The 21,826-nt window shown below is 48.4% G+C and overlaps 1 protein-coding gene across 1 annotated transcript in view; it reads left to right on the top strand.

Moving 5' to 3' along the window:
* Positions 1-19,052, top strand: part of RALGAPA2 (Ral GTPase activating protein catalytic subunit alpha 2) — a 109,307-nt gene extending 90,255 nt beyond the window's left edge. Inside the window, exons 39-41 of the mRNA XM_072331360.1 lie at positions 11,049-11,170; positions 16,974-17,013; positions 18,957-19,052. Coding sequence (XP_072187461.1) covers positions 11,049-11,170; positions 16,974-16,978 — 127 coding nt within the window. The 3' untranslated portion in view covers positions 16,979-17,013; positions 18,957-19,052. The remainder of the gene's footprint in view (positions 1-11,048; positions 11,171-16,973; positions 17,014-18,956) is intronic.
* Positions 19,053-21,826: the final 2,774 nt, after the last annotated feature.

The following is a 21,826-nucleotide window of genomic DNA, read 5'->3' as shown; positions in this document are numbered from 1 at the left end:
CTGGGGAGCTTTGCACTGGAGATGATTGCCCCCCCCTCCTCTGTACCCTGTGATGTGCCTCTTCCGTACCCCACACTTGAATTTAGAACGTGGTTGTTTCAGTGCTCCGTCATGCAGTTCAATCATTAACTCATTTTTTGCTCCGTAAATGAACATTATGGTAAGCCACTGTGGCAGACCGCACTTACTTAAAACCCATTGGGGGTGGAAATTGTCCTAGAGACAATGGAACGTTTTAGGAGGAATTAGCAGTGGTGAAGCTGTCGTATGGGCTTGCCCCTTTGTGAAGGAGTCCCTTATGTTTTCAGTTTTGCTTCCTCCCCCCCACGCCTCCCACAGCACAAGTGAAAAAGCAGATTTCATAAACATGCACCAGAATTTTAATGTACTCCTTTGGGGAAACCAAGAGACATCCCAGCATGTACGCTGGCTGGGCTGTGCGCTGAAAGGGGGAATCCGTTCTCCCTACTGAGAGGTCACTTCCAGGGAAAAAAAAAACAACAAAACAAAACAAAACCCACAACAACGTTGGTTTAAATGCTGCCTTAATCATCTGCTTTTGGGAAATGAAAGGAGTGTGCCCACGACAAAGCCAGATGAGCAGAGAGCGGTGGATGCTGACTGCTGTACCTGTTGCAGACTGTGCGTTTGAAAGACTATTTTAATTTAATGGATTTTAAGCAACGTTATTCAGAGATCAACAAAAGGCATACTGTGTTATATGAATAAAAGATTTCCTCTGGATCCTTGTTAACCCTACAATGCCTAGCTGATGCAATTGAGGCACAGCCACCTGGCAGGGAGATTTTGCTGTCAGCTGCCGGGCAGGGCCCCGCACGGCAGGGCCAGGTGCTGCCCAGTGCCTGCCCCACAGCTCTGGGCATAGGGCTGGCACTGCTGCAGGGATGGGGGGTACTTGTGCACAAAGCCCATGGGTCCCTCATTCCATCCTCGCCTCTGCTTCGTTTGGGACATCTGTAGTGATTGTGAATAGCCCAGATTATAATGGTAACACATATATTGATCTATTTTTTTTACTTTTTTTTATGTGCTCTTCCTTCATATCATCTAAAGCAATTTCCCAGCCTGTATCACTGCAGCAACAAGTCTGTTTAGTGTAGAGCATCTCGCAAATGGTGTTGCTGGTAATGGATGTGATAATAAGCCCCACAGTTACCTATCCCTGTTTGTAATGAATGTAAATTATCAAGCATAATAGACCTGAAACTGAGCTATTTAGCGTTAGTCCCAGAAATAATGAAAAGATCTGTAATAAACTGGAAGGGGCAAAATTATTTTGTGTAATTACAGTCAAAAGCTGTCTTGCAGCATGCCTGTTATTTGACATGAATCCTATAGATGACAACAGTATGTACCGTTCCAGTAACATCTGTAGTGTCTTGCTTAGAGATGTGAAATGCAGACTCTTACCAGCAGATCTGTAGTTGAATATAATCTCAGCTGATTGATGAGACTGCAACTGGGAAAAAAAATACCCTGAAGTTTTCATGTGCAAGTGCACAATCAAACATTGCCCTTCCCCATTTGACACAGGCTTCTGAGATCGTTTTTTCATCGCCTTCTCCCACCACCCTGCAGTGCTGTGTGTTTGCCTAGCAGGTACGTCAGCAAGCAGTGCAGAGCATTGTGGCAGGAACATTACACATTAATCGTGCCCTGGACAGATGGTTGCTTGCAGACTTCCTCTGCCTTTCCCTGGCCTTTGCTGGGCTGTGCACCCTTGTGCTGCTGCACCTTGTTTTGCTGTGCACAGCTAAGTAAACCAGATTCCTCTCTTCAGTTATTTAAACTATTTTGCAAGTATCCTCCTGCCTTTGCACTACTCATCCTATTTAACCTGTCAGTAATTATCCCTTTTTCAACTTTGGAGCCATCCAGATTTCTGAAGCAAGTGTGCAAGAAGGTATTTAGGTAATTTCTGCAGGCTTTCCTTTACAATTCAGGTGCAATGGTGAGATAAATGGTGGCTTCTGATTTACAGAAGCAAAGTTATCTTGCAGGTTACTGAATTGTCTCATAAGCCAGGCAGTGGTTTTGATTGATTAATACAGCATCACTTTCTCTTCCCACCTCTAGTTGTTTCATTTTCAAGGCTGAGAACAAGTAGGGATATTGCTGGGGAGTTCAGTGGTTTAGAGAACACCGTTACCATGCCAGGCTCTTTGGCGTGCATTCACTTTGATGCTGCTGCGATGGAGCTAGAAAGTACTGAGTGCAAGACTGTGCTGTGTCCTGTGTCTGTATTTGAATAGGAAGTGTGTATGTGTTCATGTTTGTGTGTGTGTATTTTTATCTATGCAGTGATCAAAAGACAGCTATAAAGTTTTGAAGACGTCTCATATCCTTACAGACTATTTACTTATTTTTATTATTATTAGAAAGTTTTGAGATCCGAGCGACTACCAACAGCATTTTGTCATCTCTGATATGAGCAAACCAAACCCACGGGCCTTGAGGTTCAGTCTCCTCTTTTCCTATCACAGCAAGTAAAAGCTGGAAGATCAGGCCCATAGCTGAGCGTCCCCCCCACCATCACCTGCTTTGTGTTTGTGTTGGGGGGGCTGCCCCATGTGCCAGTGCTGGCCACAGAGCATCCCCATGCAGGGAGCTTGTGTGTGAGCAAATCCCCATGAGCAGCATCCCTGCACGCATCCCCTTCCAAGGAGCATCCCTGCAAACGGCTCCCTGCCAGCGGTAATCGCTGCCACGCTGCAGCCTGGCGTTTAACAAGAAGGCGCAAGGCTTTCACTTAGCCCTGCCACCACATTTATTTTCTGGTTATGGCTCCAAGTAAACATTCCAGTGTCTGCTGCGCGTGGTTTGCGACCAAATCGCATTATCTGCCTTGTCCAGAGGAAGTTGCAGCCATATCGTAGAGCCATGTGATAAACAGCATTTGTAATTCCTGCCTGCCTGACTCACTTATCTCCATCAAGATTATTAATATTTCCAGCGTGTAAGCAGTTTCCAACAGCTGTCAAATATAAACAATAAGCTACCAGAAAACCTGCTTCTGCTTCTCCCCCTGAACTCGATTCCCCATATAACACAAGTACAGGGTCTGAAGCTAAAGCTACTCAAGTCCGGCATTAACCAGTGGCTTGGGTTTGATTGTTTCACTGTCAGCTACTGCTGCCAAAAATCTGTGCTTCCTCTTAAAGAGATTCATCTCTAGCTTACAAAAAGGTACCGTTGCTTGATTAAGAGTTTAAAACTACAGAATTCCTAATCATGAAAAAAATCCTGATTTAAGTCACCGTTTTGTTTCTAAAATACTTCACTTAGTAGAAGTGTTTTAAAAATACCCCATATCTGGATTTATCTGTCCTGCTTTGGAAAGCAAGAAATGTTAGTAGCACAGATGCAAGGTGCTCTGTACTGAGATAGGTGGAAAGCCAGAGCATTCCTGGGCATATTGGGTTTATTTGTGTGGATGCAGAGTATTTGTTTCTCACTTAGCACGTCCTGGCCCCTCTGTTTCCATTAGGTCACCCAGGCGAGCAGCGAGGGTCTCGCGCTTGGAACAGGCTGAATAATGCCCACATGGCTTGGCCATCTGTAAGTGGTGAATTAATCACAAGCACGGGTGGACAATGTCTTTATGTCGCACGTTCGGGTAAGCTATATTATGCGATAGCGCACACCAGGTTTGACTTTAATTAAATATTTGGTCCACACATGCTGCAAAAAAGGAGTGAGTTAGCAATTTTCTGCTTAACCTGACACACACAGTGCAGGCTCTGAGAAAGCACCCGCATTAAGCAGCCAGCAGCAGCGCAATAGATACAAACCCTGCTTAACAGTGTTTTGTGGCTTTCATTTTTGTAGCTCCAAAACAACACTGCGGTCTCCGAAACAGTCTCTGAAGTGTCCGGGGTGCTCAGTCATTCTTTATTTTTCCTTTGAAGAAAGAGCATTGCAAACGCCATCCGGTCAATGCAAACAGAGCCGGTTCTTTCTCCGCGAAGTTTTGTGAAGGCTTTTAGTGCAGCACAATGTCAGCCTTCAGAAGCCGTCATTTCTGCAGCCACTTGAATGATACCTCTGAAATGATTACGTGTTTGGAAGGACATTGGTTCCTTGGCTTGCATCTGCTGTTATGTTGGTGGGTCTTTATTGCCGTTATTACGGGGTGGAGGTTTTCAAAAGTTCTCCCCATTTGCCTGATAAAAGCTGTCAGGAGGTTTGCCATCCCTCCCACAGGGCAGCCTGGGCAGCTCTCAGCTGCTCTGAAAACCCTGCGGCTGTTCTTCCCCAGCAAAAATTACTAGAATGCTGTTTTAGTGGAAAAAAATACGCTGGCCAAAGAAGACTCCCTTTCCCTGCACCGTGAGCCTGCTATAACACAGATGCTAATAACAACAGAAGGGGATAGTATTGCTGGTATGCACTTAACAGCAGCGGACCGAAGACAGTACATTGTGTCTGTGTGTTCAGGCAGCCAATTTGAAGGAACTGGAAGGCATAAGGAAATGACAAATAATTGAACCTTTGTACCTTTGCTCTTTTCCTATGATACCCCAAAGTAACAGCTCGTTAGTGGAGTTACTGAAATAGGTGCATTTTGTTAGTGTTTGAATAAAATTAAGACTGCAACAAAGCACAGGGGAAGCATTGCTCGGTAACATGTGACCTTTCCTGCAGTTATTTATCCTTTGATGATCACCCGGTTTGTGGAACAAGCCAGATAATTGCAGGACACGAGCATCGGCAGCTGTACATACACTGATAAAGTGGGACAGCCACTGTGTTATAATGATCTCTGTGCAAATCCAAGCTAGGGATTTTGTCTTCTGTAGCCACTGGGCTGCTTTCCCCTTAGACCTGTACAGCATGGGCAAAGGGAAGGCTTTTCCCAAGTGGCAAAGCTGACCAAATGGCCACATGGGTTCTGCTCCCTGTGAGATCCCTCTGGAGGTTCATCTCCTGAGCAGGTCTCCTGTGTTTATTTCCCCAGTACCATGCCAGAGGAAGTGGCTGGATGATAGCTCACCCAGAACCCTCAGGAGAGAACCTCTCCCTGCTTGGAGGCACTGGGAAGGTACCTTTCGATCTTTTAGGGTATCTCTTAGAATGGGATAGGGAACTATGTGGGTGCTTCCAGAGAAAACATATTGAGGAATCATGCCTCACTGATGGATTGGCCATAAACTTGCATGACGGAGCTCATCTCAGTCCTTGTGAGATAAGTGTTTTTCAGGGGGAGCACCGTAGTGGTTACTTTGTGTGCTCTGTAGTTAGGCCTTCTGCTGCAGTAGCTGATACAGGCAGTTGTGCTATCATTTTAATCAGCAGAAATATTGCAGTCAGTCTTACCAGTATGGTGGAGCCTGGGGCACAGCTGCTGAGTGGACTTTAGCTATGCAGAGAGCTGAGTGTGCGATACAGAACTCACCCCGTGTGTTTGGTCGTTTGCCCCTGTGCAAATAGAGTACCTGATAGGACATCATTACAAGTACTCTACATTAGCATAAGTGAAGCTTAAGATACGGATAAGCATGAGTTTGAGTATAGAATTGTATGATATTGGGAAAGCAGCCCACTGCTTATTCACTCCTACCATTGCATGATTGGTCTATAATGGCAAGACATATCTGCTCCCAGGGGCTTGCTGTGAGGAAGAGAGTAGTAGTAAATTAAGATGAAAGCTTGTTTTCCGCCTTATTCATAATAAATGCAAAAGTCTCCCCTGCAGCACTTGCCATGACTAATGTGCCACAGATCACTGACATCCCAGGCCGGTAGCTCACAGCACAACGTGGGCAGCGTGCTGCCATCGGCTCTTGCTGCGACATGACTTAATTTCCAAGGAGCTGGTGTCAAGCCTTGTGTGAAACATAGCTTTGGTGTCATTTAGTTTCACCTTCCTTTGGAAGGTTGGGATCAACTTTGGGGAAACAAATGTGTCAGCACATTTTGGAAGCGCTGTGGAAGTCTGCTGTGCAACCGAGCAGCTGTAGGTGATTTGCTGTTACGCACTGTGGTTGAAGGCCCATCTCCATCAGTGCTTTGTAAGTCCTCGCATCCTCAGGGCTGGCATGGGGCACAGGGCCAACTCACTCGCAGCTGTTGCTTCAAGTTGGACAGTCTCTCCTGATGGCCTCCCATGTTACGCTAACAGTTTCAGAAAATGCATCACTCTCTAATTAGCTTTAATCTTTGATACTTTGGTAAAAAAGGAGATCTGTGGTTGCTGGCAGGTACAGTTTAATTGCACCTGTTCATTGAAGGATATATGTTACTAAAAATCCCCCAAAAGTTTTCAGTTAGATTTATGTGGTGGTGACAGCCAGTAGCCCGTAAGCATATTGAGTTTCACACTGCAATTACCCATCGCAACACTTTAAAAGCACAGTAGCTCTGTAGTATCCAGAGCTGCGAGGAGGACAATTAGGTATATAAAGGTCATCTTACCACCACATTTGTTAGCTTCAACTTTATGGCCCCTCTTGTGTTCTGCGTTGGTAAGTCCCAAACATTTATAGTGGTGCTTGTTTTTCAAGCTGCTGTCATTGTGGCAGGAAGAAAATCTTCCTTGTGAAAACACGTTTGGTTCTCATGGTGCAAATGAAGAGGATATTGAAATAAATGTGACGGTGAGAAATTACTTAACCCGTAGTTCTTTGCTATTGAAATCTTAAAAGGACAGACAGTTAAACAGAAGCTCGCCCCAGCACTTTCCTCAGCCTTAGAAAACCATTTGCAAAATGAGTTTTCTGAGTGTTGCCTGCACAGTACCTGAGGAGTCACCTGTATGAGCACCCTGTGAAGCTGGAAGCCCCTGGGGAGATTTGAGAAACGTCCTTCTTGCATTTGAGAAGACACTGCAAGAATTACCTTCAAATCTCCCCTTGTGGTTAGAAGTAGGGATTGACGTGTGGTCGTGTATACAGCCTTGATGGGCTGGAAAGAGCTGTCTGCTTCTCTACTTCCAGCTTCTCCACTGGCCAGATGCCCTGAAAGCCCTTCTCGGGGTAGGATTTGCATCACAGATGGGAATTGCAATCAGTTCATGCCAATAGTCAGCATTAACAATCCCTCTGGAGCCAGAGGAACAGTCGTGTCAGCATGTGCTCCTCGTGCAGCCCAGCCGTTGGGTCCTGGTGTGGGATGGGAGCCCCTCGGCATTGGCACGCCACAAAACAACAAGCTGTGGAGGGTCGCCCAGCAGTTCTCACTTTGCCTGTTCACAACCCACTAAGCATTTTGGCTTTTGTTTGCATGAAAAGAGTGCTATGTCAACAGAATACGTGGTTGTTCCCATATATTACTTTCTGCATTCCTTGTTTCTAAACGTACCTTTATGATATAACACGGCACGTATGTACAGAGGGAGAGATGCTGGGCAGATCTGGACCTCGAGTTGGCTCTGTTCATGTACAGAACAGAGACAGCAAGGACTTTGGAGGTCCTTCTGTCACACAGCTTGCAGTGTAGGGCTGAACAGTTAAAATAACCGACCAAGTGATAAAACGTTTGAAAAGCTCATAGTGGTCAAATACTGAGATTTGCCATATTCTAATTGGAGACAAACTCCTGCTGTCAGACGTTCAGATGTACCGATGGCCATGAGTGCCTTCTTGTGGCTCTCTGCGTCATTCAGTGTATGAATCTAAATAAACAGAAGTGTTTGTGCCTATTGAAAGCATTTTTTTCTCTGGAGTTTGATGTGGTAGAAGTCAAATGTAAAATAATGCGATCGTGTAAGAGATGGGTCAAATTGCCATACATATTAAAAGAGGCTGCTTTTGATCAGCTTCTTTGAATGTCTGCTATAACCCCATTTATCTGGAGATCTCAGGGGACACCCAAAACCTGCTGATAAATGGGGGCTTAGTTAATCAGGGAAGCCAGCTGTCCAGCTCCTTCAGCGGTGTAGGGTTCAAGATCATAACCCATCTCTGCAGCCAGGCCATCCACAGAAATGATTTGCATGCTTGACTTCAGCAGTCTGGCCTTGAGGCTTTTGCAGCACCGCCAGCCAGGCACTTCAGGCTTTCTCTTGGCCCCGCTCGACCCGTGGCATAGCAATGAGCTGTGAAGGCTGGGTTGCTGATACGTGCAAAGCATGTTTTTGGTAAACAGCAGTTTATATGGCACCGTGCAAGTATTGGCTTCATCTGAATAATATGGCTTGGGTTTATGTTGGGGGGCAGCTTTAACCATCACATGCTCACTGCAAAGCTGTGACACGAATTTCATGTTGAACAGATCTGGTTTAATCTTCCAGTGCGTTTAAATAAGTCAGATCAGATCCTTGGTCCTTCAGGGTGAAGGTGCAACAAAAGTACTATGGCTGCAATCTTAACAGCGCCCTGTGAGCAATTATCTCGGGCTTATGTGGTGATGGAGGGGAAGCTTCTTGAGACTGACATTATAGAGACTGTTGCAGACTGCTGTGGCACAGACAGCCACAAATTGCTGATCTCCGAGCCTTCTCCTCCTCATCTACATTGCACTGGCATTCTTTGGATGTTCGGTGTTCTCTTGGATTTCCAGAATGCATTCTTTGGAACTCCAGAGTACCCGACAGCCAGCTAACATAATGACAGTGAAACAATGAAGTAGTGATTTTCCTTTTAGAGCTTGTTTATGATGTCCCTAATGAAAACTCGTGAGGCCAGGTAGAACTAGAGCTGGCTGCTGTCCTGGTCAGGATGCTGCGCTGTGAGGGATGGTGATGAGGGATTGGTGATGATCCTTGCCAAGCCTGCACGGAGTCTGCGTGGCTCTAGGTGGTGAGTTTGTGAGCTCCCAGAGGTGAGTCTGAGTGCTTCTCTTGTGGTTGCCCGTCGGAATGGCTCCGGTCTTTTTGCTGCAGTCCTTTGTTTTTGTAAGCAAGGGCTCGCCGAAACCTCCTCCCTCTGTTTTTCTACACAATATTCAGGGAAACGGGTACAAAGTCGCGGTGCGTCAGCAGTTGTTCGGCGCATTGTCGGCTTATGTGCTCGACGCGCGAGGCCTTTCATTAGGCAGCGGGACGTCATTAGGCGTAGCGCGAAGAGCCTCGCCGTCCTCCCCGCCCGGCCGGGAGGCACGGACCGCGATCGGACCGCGATCGGACCGCGGGGCGCACGGCGAGCCGGGCGTTGCGGACGGCGGGGCGGCGGGCTCAGGTGGCCGGCAGCCGTCGGTTTGGCCGGAGCCTTTCAGCGATTTGTCACGCCTCGCTCCCTCCCCGCTGCGTCCGCACGTGCCAGCTCCGCGGCGGAGGGGCTGCTGGCCAGACGGCCGTGCCGCCCGCGCGTCCCGCTGACAGCCCGAGCGTGCGCCGCACGGCCCTGGCAACAGCCGAGCGCGCCGCGGAATAAGCATCTTCGTAATGAGAAGTGAATGGCATCCGTCAGTCCCTTTAGAATAGGGCCCAGGCGTGTGCCTCCTCTCCGAGGAAGTTTGGCAGCCTATTCATTAACAAGAGTCATCAGGAGTTCAGCCCATAATAGGGAGGCAGCCCCGAATGCAGGCGGGCTAATGCTTGCGCTATCAGGAATGCGTTCTCCTGGGCTTAGGGGAGAAAAGGGAGCACCGCTAAACAAATAACGCTGTCAGCAGGTGCACGCTCTGAAACGGCATCTATTGATTCCCTTTCTCCGGGCTTCCACGGGAAGTTTGTAAGAAGATTTATCGCGTATCTGCCCTTCTCCACTAGCAGAAGAGCCGGCGCTGCCCTTGTTTCTTTTTATTGCCACCGCAGCAGCTCTAGCAACTGGCCCACCATCGCTTCCCCCACGAGGCACTACGCTGCGCCCACCGCCTCCCTTTCTTTTAAATGCTCCCATTTCTTTTAATTTTATTTTTTGTTAAAAAAAAAAGCCATTTCAAAGCATTGTTGTTAACATAATGAAAGTCGCAAACGGCACTTCAGTATCAATTAGTAACGCTTTTCAGTTCTAAATACCCTCACCTGCATGACGTTGTCGCCGGGCGTTCCACCGTACGCTCCTAATTTCTACATTTAAATTCCCCTTTTCTCCCCCCCCCCGTAGCAGCCCTGCAAACTCGTAATGCGCTCCCACACAACAGAGGCACAATGGGGATCTTGAACGCTTTTGTTTTAAATGAGGAAATGGAGAGTGAGATGTCGTAGGGGCGCCTACGAGCCCTAATTCATAAAGTCATACGTGAGGTTCTTCGGCCCATTGTGGGTTTGTTTCAGGCGTTATCCCGTTATTGGAAGTGTGTGATTCACCTTCTGAGAAAACAGAAGCTGCACACAAAAGGAAAAGATTTGCTTTCTCCGCTCTGAAAAGCTGCCGCAAGCAGGGGTCCTATTAAGACAGCTGGAAAGTTGCTTCAGCTTGTTACGCTTGTAAGTTTTATTGGTGACTGGTTTTTGATTACACATTTGAATGCTGTGTGTTCCAGGTTGCCGAGTTTTAATTAAAAGGCAATAGTCTTGATTTTAGATTGCTTTGTTGTCTGCATTATGCGGACAGTAATGAGTGCAAGTTTGGGGGGAGGGAGGAGGGTTGCTTTTTTTTCCCCCAGTCCATGTCGTTTATTTAGGATCCATAATGCTACGTCTGCCTTAAATACCAACTTCACGCTCTTGGGATTTGTATTGCTTACTGTTAATTTCTTTTAAAGTGCATAATGATCGAGTAGACATGTGGGGTGAGGGGAAGGGGGGGTTGGGGGAGTTTCTCCTCTATCCTGCAGCTTTCCTCCCAGTCTGATCATTTTTCTACTCTGACAGGGTTATTTTCACAGGACTACGGAGTGATTCCAGTACAGCTGATTTCTCTCAAAGTTGGGTTGTGCTTTCAAAAAGCCTGCACTGGGAAAGCTGAGGTTTTGCCCTTTGGTAACTGCAGCATCCCTCTGGATCTACTGAGTAGTTCCTTTCTACCGATGAAGCTAAAAGTATTGTCTGTAATTTCAAGCAAGGAGGCTGCTCGCGTTTAGCAACGTTAAGCAGCATTGTGCAGCTCAGGTCCCCTACACCAGTGTGTGGCTTTGTTAGTGTTTGCGCGTCACGTAACGGCATCTCATTCTGTGCACACAGTTCCTTAACCTGGCCATTGCAGCTACGAGGAAAGAGCTCTGTATCTTGAAGCAATAATCCAGAACCACAAAGAAGTAATGACGTTTGAGGATTTTGCCGCTCAGGTCTTTTCTCCCTCTCCCAGCTACTCCCTGGGTGGAACTGGTGAGTCTCTGCACGTTATTCTTCTCTTTCGCACTAAGAAGCACTTGAGCAGCAGATGTACACCTGTTTTTTGTAGATAAATGCTTGCAAATTTAAGAAGACCATTCTTCCCCTGAATCAACTAATGAATATCAAAAGGAATGATGACATTCATTTTAATTTGTTTTGCATCAGAGCTATTCACTCCGCTCCTTTCTTCAGCTATCCTGTTAACCCTCGAATCTAGCAAGGTTAATGAACTTTCTCTCAGTAATGTGCTCCGGTTCATTCAGGAGTGCGGGTTTCTTGCTGAGCTGGGAATACGCTGCTCAAAAGCTTTGCCTGAATCGGTGCTTACTTATCGAAAAATAGTTCCTCGCAGTAGAAGCCGTTGCTACTAATGCTAAATGGGGATTATGCTGCTGAGATACCAGGGTCAGAGATTAATGAAAAAGCAATGTAAGAATGGTGTTCCGTTGGAAAATCATAGCCGTGTGCGGAACGCCAGCATTTGCCTTAAATACATGGGAGCAAATTGCAGGCTTTCTTCCAGCACCTGGCCCGGAACCTGTTCGGTTCTTTCATTTTAATAGTTAGCTATGGATAATTCCGTGTGCGTGTATACACACCTTTATGCTCGCAACCATTCATTCAGCCCCACCAAAAGATGAACATTTAATACCTAACCGTGTCAATTTATTCCTCACGTGTCCCATTGAGGTCTTAAGTTAGCACGCACAGCACAAAGAGCCAAACTTTGCTGTTTTAATCAAGTTTAAATAAGTGCTTCTTCAAAGGAAACACGGATTCCGAAATGCAGATTTCCTGGGCCCTCAAGATTTGCTTTTCCAACCTCAAGAAGTGTATGGTCACTGCCTGTTGGATTCTCGAACAAAGATTCCTTAATCCGCTTTTTGCACTCCTTGGGTGAAACTGGCACTTGCTAATTATTTCCCACTACACTTTCGGGTTGTTTAATAGGTTATTTCAGACCTGTATAAATGTTGAAGGCCATCTGCTCTATTTCTCTCTCGCCTGACTTGTTAGCAAATATCTTCCATCTAAACTGGGGGAAAAAAAAAGAAATGGAAGGGAGAAATTAGATTTCCCAAAATAAATCAGTTCCAAATAAAATCAGCCGTGCATCATTGTTTAACGTTACTGGCTCCGATCCGTGCATTTTCAGAGCTTTGTTGGGAGATAAGAGGTATGTGCATGTCCTTGCATTGGTCGCCAGTAGCAGCAGGCAGAAGGCTTTGGAGATAAGCAAGCTGGCAGAAGTAAAGGGGAGCCAGTGCTATTTACATAATCGCGCCTCTGCTTCCTGGAGAGGCGTCAAGAAACACAGGAATGGCCTCCATTGATCTTTGTTGAACTGGAATACTAAACAACATTAGAAAAGCTTATAACTTAAAGCTTTGATTAATGTTTTCTACATTAAAAAGTAGAACAGCTGTGAATTGAATTCTTTTATACGCTCTGCCAAAAGTCTGAGACAAAAAGAAATGATCAATTTCAATAGAAATGTAGATTTCGTGCCCGGTGTTGTTAATGCTTTGAATCATTTGTCTGTTGACGCATCAGAAAAAGCAGTAGGTACCTCAGTGTGTTTTAGATGCCTTGCTCCATGCACGGGTTGTATCTGTTTCTCACTTTCTCTTACAGCAGACAGAGATCTCAGTCTGATGAAATGGGATCGGGCAGGCAATGAGCAATTCATGTGATAAATGCAGTAGTCAGGCTTTCTGAAGCAGGCGGTCCATCCCGTATGTGGAACTACTTGAGATGTTTGCTGATGTCTGTTTATATTTCTCAGAGCACCCGCAGATAATTGGTACCTGAACGGGAGTTTATGATGTCATGAGTTGATGTTTTTTGACCTGCCACTGTCAGGTCCTGATGTTCAGGATCCAAATGTGAGGATTTCCTTCCCATTGGCGAAGATGGGGTCCAGTTATGACTTCTGGGGTCAAAACCCCCACCCAGCCCCGGGTTATTGGTCCTAATTCCTTCTTTGCCAGTGATGGGCAAGGATACGGAGCCACAGTGCAGGCTGCAACCTGGGACCGTGTGGGAAGCTTCGCACAGCAACCCAGCGTTCCTCTCTTGTGGGTTCTGTAAGTGATCGCAGGGCAAGAATGAGTCCAGAATAGCTTCATCAGTGTGTGAAAATGGGGTTTTCGTAATGGGACGAGTCCTGGCAAGGATGTGAATCCATGCCTCAGGGTGCGCTCTCTTTGAAAGATTCTGCCTAAGTTGTTTACTCCTTTACATGCACATTTATTTGAGTATCACTAAGAGTTGTGTTGTTAGCTGCCCTGAAGATGCGTTGTTACACCAAGCACTGACCATGACACACTTGAATCAGCCTGGAGGCAGCAGGGGCACCCCATGGGCAGGTGCATGTTTGCCTTTGGTGGGTGCTAACAAATGTACCACCAGCATCCAGAGGCGGGGTTACCTGTACGCTCCTGACCCTCAGTGTGGCCCTGGGACTCTCAGACTGGGAAACACCTGAGAACTGTGCCCCAGCAGCACCCCAAAGTACCAAGTACTTCCTGCTTTGTTTCCCACTCCGAGCTCCACGCGCAAGGCTGACACTTGGTCTAGCAGAGGACGAGGAGTGCTTTGATCTTCCCTTAAACCACAGTATCTTTCCTTTGAAATCCAGAAGCAAGCCAGGTGAAGCCTGGATACATTTGCAGCCAGCTCTTCACCCCGGCAGTGATAAGACAGGACTGCAAAGCTACGTGCAGGTGGGATGGCCGAGGGGTGTTGCTGTGCAGGTGAAGTGAGGAAAAGAAGTGGCTGATGGAGAAGCGCATGTGTGGGGCTGGCACAGGGCTGGGTTTGCTTTCTTGTTCCCAGCTGAAAGCACCAGCCCTGCCTGGCTTTTAAACTTTTTGGGTTAACTTTAAGGTTATTTCTTCTCTGATCTCATTCTGAGTGCCACTTCTTTCTAATCCTGCCTTCACTGCCTGTACTCCCACACGTAAGAAGGGTCAGTGAGTACACATTGATTAAAATTAAGATTGGTTTTAGCAGTTAATGCAATACAAGAAGGAAACCAAAGTGATTGTATGAATTGAATATGTAGCTGTTAGTGCCACGTGTTTTTGTAGTGTTCCTTGACTGAGCTGTTTCTATGTTTCCCGAGGCTGTCTCCAGGGATGGGACATGGGCTTCTTAAAACGCGCCTTTGCTTAGCCTCCCATATCACACATAATCCTGCAGGTGCTTGGCTGCATGCACGAAAATAGCTCTCTTGCTGTTTTCAGGAACGGAGCCTTAAAAGTCCCTCTATGTATCACAGATAGCCCTGTCCTTCTTGCACGCTGCAAATGCAGGCTGGTGGGCAGAGCGGGCGTCCCTGAACTCATTTAGGGGATGTGCAGATTAGGAACAAAAGATGAGAATCCAGTCCTTTGTTGTTAAACTGGTACATTACATGCTGTATTTTAATTAGGCTGGGTATGAGAGGCAGCCCAGGAAATCCTCAGTAATCCAACACTACTGAATTATTCTTATCCTTTCCCTCTGCAGATTTCTCTCCTTTTAAAGGATGGGTTTTTAAGCTGCTATCTTTTTCTGTTCTTGCTCCCTCAGCCAAAAGAGGGGAAAAAAAAAAAAAGAGAACAATTATTCAACGAAATGCTTGTGTATGCTTTAAAAAGGAATAAAAGCTGAACAGGTGCAAACAGATACAAAAGCGTTCCAACTTCAATTACCTCTGGTGGCTCAAAAGCAGTGGTTTTGTTCATTCGAGACCAGGATCCAGAACTGTGTTAACTCTTAGGAAATGGAAAGAGGTGGACGTTCTGGAAAAGAAAAGAAGCAGCCCTTTGACAGGAGAAACCCTCATACTCAGCCCTGTTAGGCTTGCAGGGGCAGATTTCTGCTTCGGAGAGAACCTCCAGCCCGGCTTTTCAGCACCGTGGGCTTGCAGTTGGTGCTTCAAAGGGTTAATTGAAATGGGCACACTTGACTGCTGAGAGGACTGATCTAATCACTGCCATATCCAAGTGCATCTGTTCACCATGAGGTCATTCTTGTGCATGCTAATGATTTGGAAAATAAAGCATAACGCTCCATGTTATCAGAAAGGATATAGTGTAAATCTTTACTTTTTTAGCTGCCAATCGCTATTGTGGGGCCAAACAGCAGGCAAAAGAATCCCGGATTATGGCTTTCCATTGCAGGTTTTGTCTTTTAAACATCATTTTCAGAGAAGCGTCAGGAAAGCCGTGCTGGAAAACTCTGACATGTGGTATCTGTTGATAAATGGGTCCTTTAATGAATATTATAGCATTGCCCAGGAGCAACACTTGAGTTGAGGAACTATAGACGTATGCAGCATTCCCCGGTTTCAAAGCCCTGGGAGCAGCGTGTGCTTATTTACATAAAACTGAGATTTTGCAGCCTTTTTGTTGAGAAGGTGACACGTGCTTCCCTTTTGTCTCTGGGCTTTTATACGCACAAAATCCTCACAGAAGATGCGTGGAAATACAACAAAAAAACAAGATCAGGGATTTTTTTAATGCTTTTTGCTTGGTGTGGAGCTTGAAGTTGCCCACTTTAAAACAACAGGAATATCCCAAACGTGGTCGGAAAACACATTATTGACAGAGGCGAAAGGAAAGCCAGTCGGGTGACTCTGAGCATTGCAAGCAGGTACATACAGGTTTGTTTTTGAAGCTTGTTGAGCGGCGACTCTTCCTGGCTGGGTTGGGCTTTGCTGCTTTTTCATTCCTCGTCTTCTGCATTTTGCCTGAAGATCTGTAGGATGTTGAGGCAGTTCAGCCTACTGGGCAGAATCAGAGTCTCTCTGGGTTCACTCTCACACTTGGGCATCATTTTAGGGAATATTGCTGGAGCTGAATGTTTGGAAATACACATCTGAAAGCAAATAACTGTGCCGTGATGCTGCTTGTGGCAAGCACAGCACGTGCCAGGCACTGAGTTCCAACAATACGAGCGTGCTGCCTGCAATTGAGCAAAGGGCTGAAATCAAGATGTCACAGAGGATGCCGGGATGCTGAGATCCATCATCCTCCCATCGTCTCCAGTTGCAGACTTTTAGTTTGGATTGGACCATTCCCTGTTTGGCCACTTCTAAATGGATTCTTGTGTGCGCTAACAAAACATGCTCCACACCTGTGCGACCCACAGACACTGAAGCATCTTCATTTGGGTAGAATGCTCTCCTGGCTGTGGCTGCTGCTTGATAGCAGAGAATCAAGAGATACCAGGTGAATTGAACCAACCTGACCCAGTGTTGGAGGACAGCTGGGGGGTTCTGCAGCTCAGACCCTCTGCATTTAGCAGGATGTGAACTGTGTGCCTGTTAGCAGCGTATTGTCATGAAGGAGAAATACTCTGTCTAGTGGTGCTCTCTCTTTGCAGAGGCATCCCATCACCTGCTTGTGTGCATGGCGTGTGTGTGCAGGGGATGGGTTTGTCCGTAGAAGTTACTTTTCACTTCTATGGTCCGGTGACGTGTATGTTGTTCACGCTCCGATATTTTAACCTGGCCACAGCGCAACAGCATTCAGCCCTCCAAGAAGCCTCAAATGTTACCTGGTTTGAGATTTCATCTACTAGCAGTGCTGCTGAAATAAGAGGAGGCTGAATGCCCGGGCTGCCACATCTGCATGTTTGGCAGAAGCTGAAGAGGACTCATTTTGGATACCCTGTGCTTTACCAGCAGCACACCTCGGTCACCCTCTGTCCCCATGTCCCCCCCCCCCAAGTCGGCTCCTGGCCCCGTGTGCACCGCGGGTACACTGCTCCTGTATTGATACCATTTTGTGTTCTCTCCCTTTAGATTAGAGTATGTAACGGTCTCGTTACGCTAATTGCCGCAGGTAAGAGCCATGCTTCCCGCAGGCCACATGTCGCGCTCCATCACTAATGCTCCCCTCCTCTTCCTCCTGCTCCTCCTCCTTGTCCTCCTCATGCTCTGCCGTCGGGTTCAGGCTTTGCCTCTGCCTGTCGCTAAGGCTGCCCGCTGCCTGCAGGGAGGGCTGCACATCTCACCTGGCTCCTCCTCCTTTGAGACCCCCCCCTCCCCCCCTGCTTGCTTGAGTTGTGTATTTGGAAGGGCTCGAGCCCCCCGGTGACCCACCTGCAAGCCAAAAGGAAATCTGTTCTAGTTAACAAACCACTGCAGAGCTGCCACATGCTTCTTACAGCTTCTAATTTCATACTGTCTGTGCACCCTCTGGAGCAAACACAGCCTCAGAAGGGCCAGCAGAAAAAAAAAGGTGAATCCTCCAAAAGGGCCCTTAGCAGCACCTCGCCCTCCAAACAAACTCACAGGCTTCCCCTGCGAGGAGGCGAAGCAATTAGAGTTCGTGCCAGACGGCTTGCAAGTGGAATTATAATATTTGTATGAAAGCCTTTATCTTTTGTGGCCAACTCTCGCTCACTCTGCAGCTGCTGTCTCCCTATCAATCACGGCCAGAGGCCGCGTGCGCAGTTCAGGACTCACCAGGGGAAGGCTGGGACTGCAGGAATGCGTGGGGCTGTGGGGCTGCGGGGTGGCCGTGGGGCTGCAGGACGATGGGGATGGGAGCGCCTGACCCACACCCTGCCTGCAGCCTTCACTCGCAGCGAGGCACTGTGGGGAGCGTGCATGAATATTGCTCCAGCTCGTCCTTTTGGGGGAAACTGTATTATTTTGACCATCTGCCATCCCGCTTGACTGCGGGAATGTCAAGTGTGGCACCTCCCTCACACCCCCCCCTCCCCCGCGCTGTGAACACCGCAGCTTTTCTTTTGAATCCTGAACCGACAGCTCCTTGTTTTTGACAGGAAATGCCTTTGCACATTAAGTCACGTTGTTCACCTTTTTCTTTTTCCTTACTGCGGTGTTTCCCTTTCGGTCAGTTGTCTTGTAATATGAATCTCGGATGGAAAGGTTCCATTTGAAGGTTGTCAACCAGCTGTGGGATTTCAAAGGAGCAGCGTGGGCTTTGGACCTCAGCGTTACAGCACTTGGTGCCTATTGGCCAAAATACCCACAGTTAGGTAGAACAGGGTCCTAAGATTTAATCTTTTTAGTAAGGAAACAAAATGAGGCTCAACCTGTGCTGAACAAACACTGTTGAGTTTCCAAGCCCTGAATAGTCCCGAGATTGATGCAGGTTGTCCCATTGCACTGGTGCACTTTTAATGCAGCCCAAAAGCCTGGCTGGGAGCAGGCAGCCAGGAGGCACAGCCCACTGCTGAGCTGGAAATAGGTTTGTGATGCAGCACATGGCCATCAGAGCACAGAGGTGCTCGGCCACAGCTATTAGGTTGGACTCAGAGCCCTGCTCCAGGCTTGCAAGCACGGGAGCACAGCACTGTACCTCCACCTCCAGGAACAAAAACACACCAAGATATAAAAATACTGCAGCCCAGGGGAGCTAATGAAATAACACCGAGAAATGCCTCGGGACGGGTGGAAACCCCAGCAGCAAGAGTAGTGCTGTGTTGCAGCATGTGCCAGTATTCCCCATGCGCATCTGCACCAGAGCCAGGCAGGAGCTGCACACACTCCAGCTTTATTCACTGCCCTGTAGGGAGATAGCCGTCCCCTCTGCTGTTCTCGTTCAGACGAGCCATTAGCCCCGACCTGCAGTTGTAACCACCTGTGGGAAGGTGCTGAACAAGGAAGCACATGAACGTGTTTCTTGACGGGCACCTGTTGTCCACCTGCAGTAGTTAGAAAGGTTCTGTATCTGTGAGCGGCTGTTGGGATGTGGGCACGCACAGCTTTGTCCCTGTCCTCAGGCCTCCTTCCCCTGCCCGCTGTCTTTTCCAGGCTGCCTCACCACCAGCGCCAGCGCCGACCTCGCCGTCCCCGCAGGAGCAGAGCCAGCAGAGCTGACCTCAGCGCCGCACAGCGCGGGGAGCAGAGCCTGCGGGAGGCTCCGCCGCTCCGCCAGCGCGCTCAGCAAGGCTCCCAGCTGACACCCAGTGCCCTCCAGGGAACCCCTCGCCACGCACCGGGCTCTGCCCCTCACCTAAAGGACCCCCCGCTTGGGATGAGCGCTTGTTGGAGGGGAAGGGCAGCAAGCACTTCTCCCCCCACCTCACTGCACGAGGGCACGAAGCAGCGCTGATGCCCGTTGCCTGATGTCGTCTCAGAGCACTGATTTCAGTCGCTCTCATCCTGTTTCCAGCAGCCATCTGAGGCAGTTGTTGTGCGCAGAGCAAAGAACTGGTGATAATCAGAGAGGTCCATTGATCTGAAATTCAGGAGGCTGCTGCCTGTTTCCTAAAATGGCAGCACCTGCCCTGAAATCGCCCCATTTAATCGTGCTATCTTGTTCAGGGTCATCCATCACCACCTGGTGTGGAGCAGCCGTCCCCATGCCAAGGATGCTGTGGCAGTGCACAAGCTGGGCTGCTCTCCGTGCTGCTGCGCCAGTGCAGGGTGAGCCATTCCCTGGCCTCACGTGTGGTTTGGAAAGGAGACCTCTCTCAGCTCTGCCCCCAGCACTGCTTCATCCTTTGCAGTAACGCTTGTGGTGACTGCGATGCGAACTGCTGGCTGCACAAGGAGCAGCACTCAGCCACGTTTCCTTTGGAAGAGCAAATGCTGTACATCTGCCTGACTGCTTCTCACCGGGCTGTGACTCACTGCGGGACGGCGTGCTGCCCACCTCACCACTTTGCCTTTTCACAACACTGGCGCAATAATCTGCAAGGGGAAGCATCTCCGATGGGCTGGAATACAACACATGGCTCCTGAGGAGATGTAGCGTCCTGTTGGCACTTGGTGTAGCAAGCGAATCTTTTGGATGGGAAATGTGTTTCACTCAGCATGTATCACAGGTTTCCGGGGTGAAAACTCCCAGCTCCTGCAGAGCTTTGGGTTTGGGATGTTTTGGACGCTGGTGTTGCATCAGATACCTCCGGCCTTCCTCGTCCTCCTCAGGTCTGACTCCTGTGTTCAACTGTTGTTCACCTGTTGTGTTTTGGGGGTGTTTTGTTTTTCAAATGCCACTCAGCCTTTAAGCGCACACCTCTGGACTCAATGTGATGTATCCAAGTGATGGGGACTGAAGCAAAATGCCCCATTAAGCCACCTGGTTTTGCACTTCCTACACATGAAGGTCTGCTGTCGTGTCACCACTCTGTGCTGCTGCCGTGTGGATGCAGAGCTGTGCTCTGGGCACTGATGGTGGCTCCCCTTCAAGTCTGGCTCCATGCAGCAGTGCTGCAGGCACAGAGCTCTGCATGCTGAGCGCTTGGAGGGCCGCTCCGCCTGCCTGCCTCACCCTTTGCTTTTGTTCTCCACTAATTGGGGAGGGGGGGTAAGTTGGGAAATAAAACGTGTACTTTAATTTATTAAGTTTCTCCTAATGGAATACACGAGGCCACCTTGTTCTTTAGTTCCCCAATGGTCTGACATCATTTCAAAGGCGTTCTGAGTAAAATGAGCCGTTTCTTTTTGGAGCGATACTCATCCCTCCTTCAGGATGCCAAAGCTGCCATCCCAGTCGGGGCAACGCCGGGAGCTGGGGGAGGACAGGGAGGGCTCTGCTGGGCCGAGTCCTGAACGTTGCTTCTGTATGGCTTAGGGACAGCTAACTCAGAGCATCCTCACCTCTTCCTGTGAATAAAAACTGATCACAGAACCGTGCTTGTCTCTTTCTGTTGACGCTCCTCGTGGCCACCACCTAAAGGAGAGGTTTTGTTTCTTGTGGGATCACAGAAGGGTTGGGAGGGAACTCGGCGGGGTTGGAAGCGTCGGTGACAGCACCAGTGACAGCACCATCACCGGCCTCTTCCGAAGGGGCTTGGAAGCTGTCAGTAATTACAGAGCATTACCAAGCCCCAGCAGACATTACTTCTATGCCATTCATTGCAGGAGACGCGCGATGACAAGGCTGCCCTTCCTAAACCGTGTAATGCCTCATTGCTGGGAATTTGCATGGGCATTAGAAACAAAACCTTCCTAACGGCGATTTCCTGCTCTGCGGAGACGTCGCTTAAGAAAATGAAGGGGGTTTGTGTGCTCAGTCATAATTATGTCAGGGGTGCTTAGGCATTAACACCCGCTTATGCCAGAGGGAATGATACGGGATTATTTGGCAGTGGGAAAAGCGGCTTTAAGATATCTCTTCTTCTGAAGTTCTCGCTTAAATTGTTGCCTCTGAAATAGAGAACGAATCCAAAGGGCTGCAGAGGGAGTCTGCACCGGTCCTGTTCGCACGCCTTACCGTGTCCATCAGCTGGGCAGTGGGAGCACAGCATCGCCCCAGTGCTGCGCCCAGCATCACACTGCCACCGCCGGGAGGGACAGCCTATGGGACGTCATAGGGCACAGCAGTTGTGTCATGGTATGCACCAACTCCGTGTGAGAATATCATTAATTGCACACGCACGTTGTGTGATACATTGTGTGCACCACTGTGCATACCATGTAACAGTGTATGCCCTAAACAACCTGACCTAGTGGGTGGCAACTGTGGCCACAGTAGAGGTTTGGAACCAGGTGACTCTAGCCCTAAAATTAATGCTAACCCCGAGCCCTAATCCTAAGCCTCACCCCTAACCCTGACCCTAACCCGGTCCCACGCTGTGACACCCAGTCTCATGTCGTGACACCCGCTCTCACATCACAACTTCCCAGCGCACGGCTGGTCACTGCCCGGCACTGCAGGATGCTGGTCCACCAGCAGG

The sequence above is a fragment of the Excalfactoria chinensis genome, chromosome 3, assembly GCF_039878825.1.
Source record: "Excalfactoria chinensis isolate bCotChi1 chromosome 3, bCotChi1.hap2, whole genome shotgun sequence".
In the NCBI taxonomy this organism is placed as follows: Eukaryota; Metazoa; Chordata; class Aves; order Galliformes; family Phasianidae; genus Excalfactoria; species Excalfactoria chinensis.
This window is presented reverse-complemented; position numbering and strand designations above follow the sequence as displayed.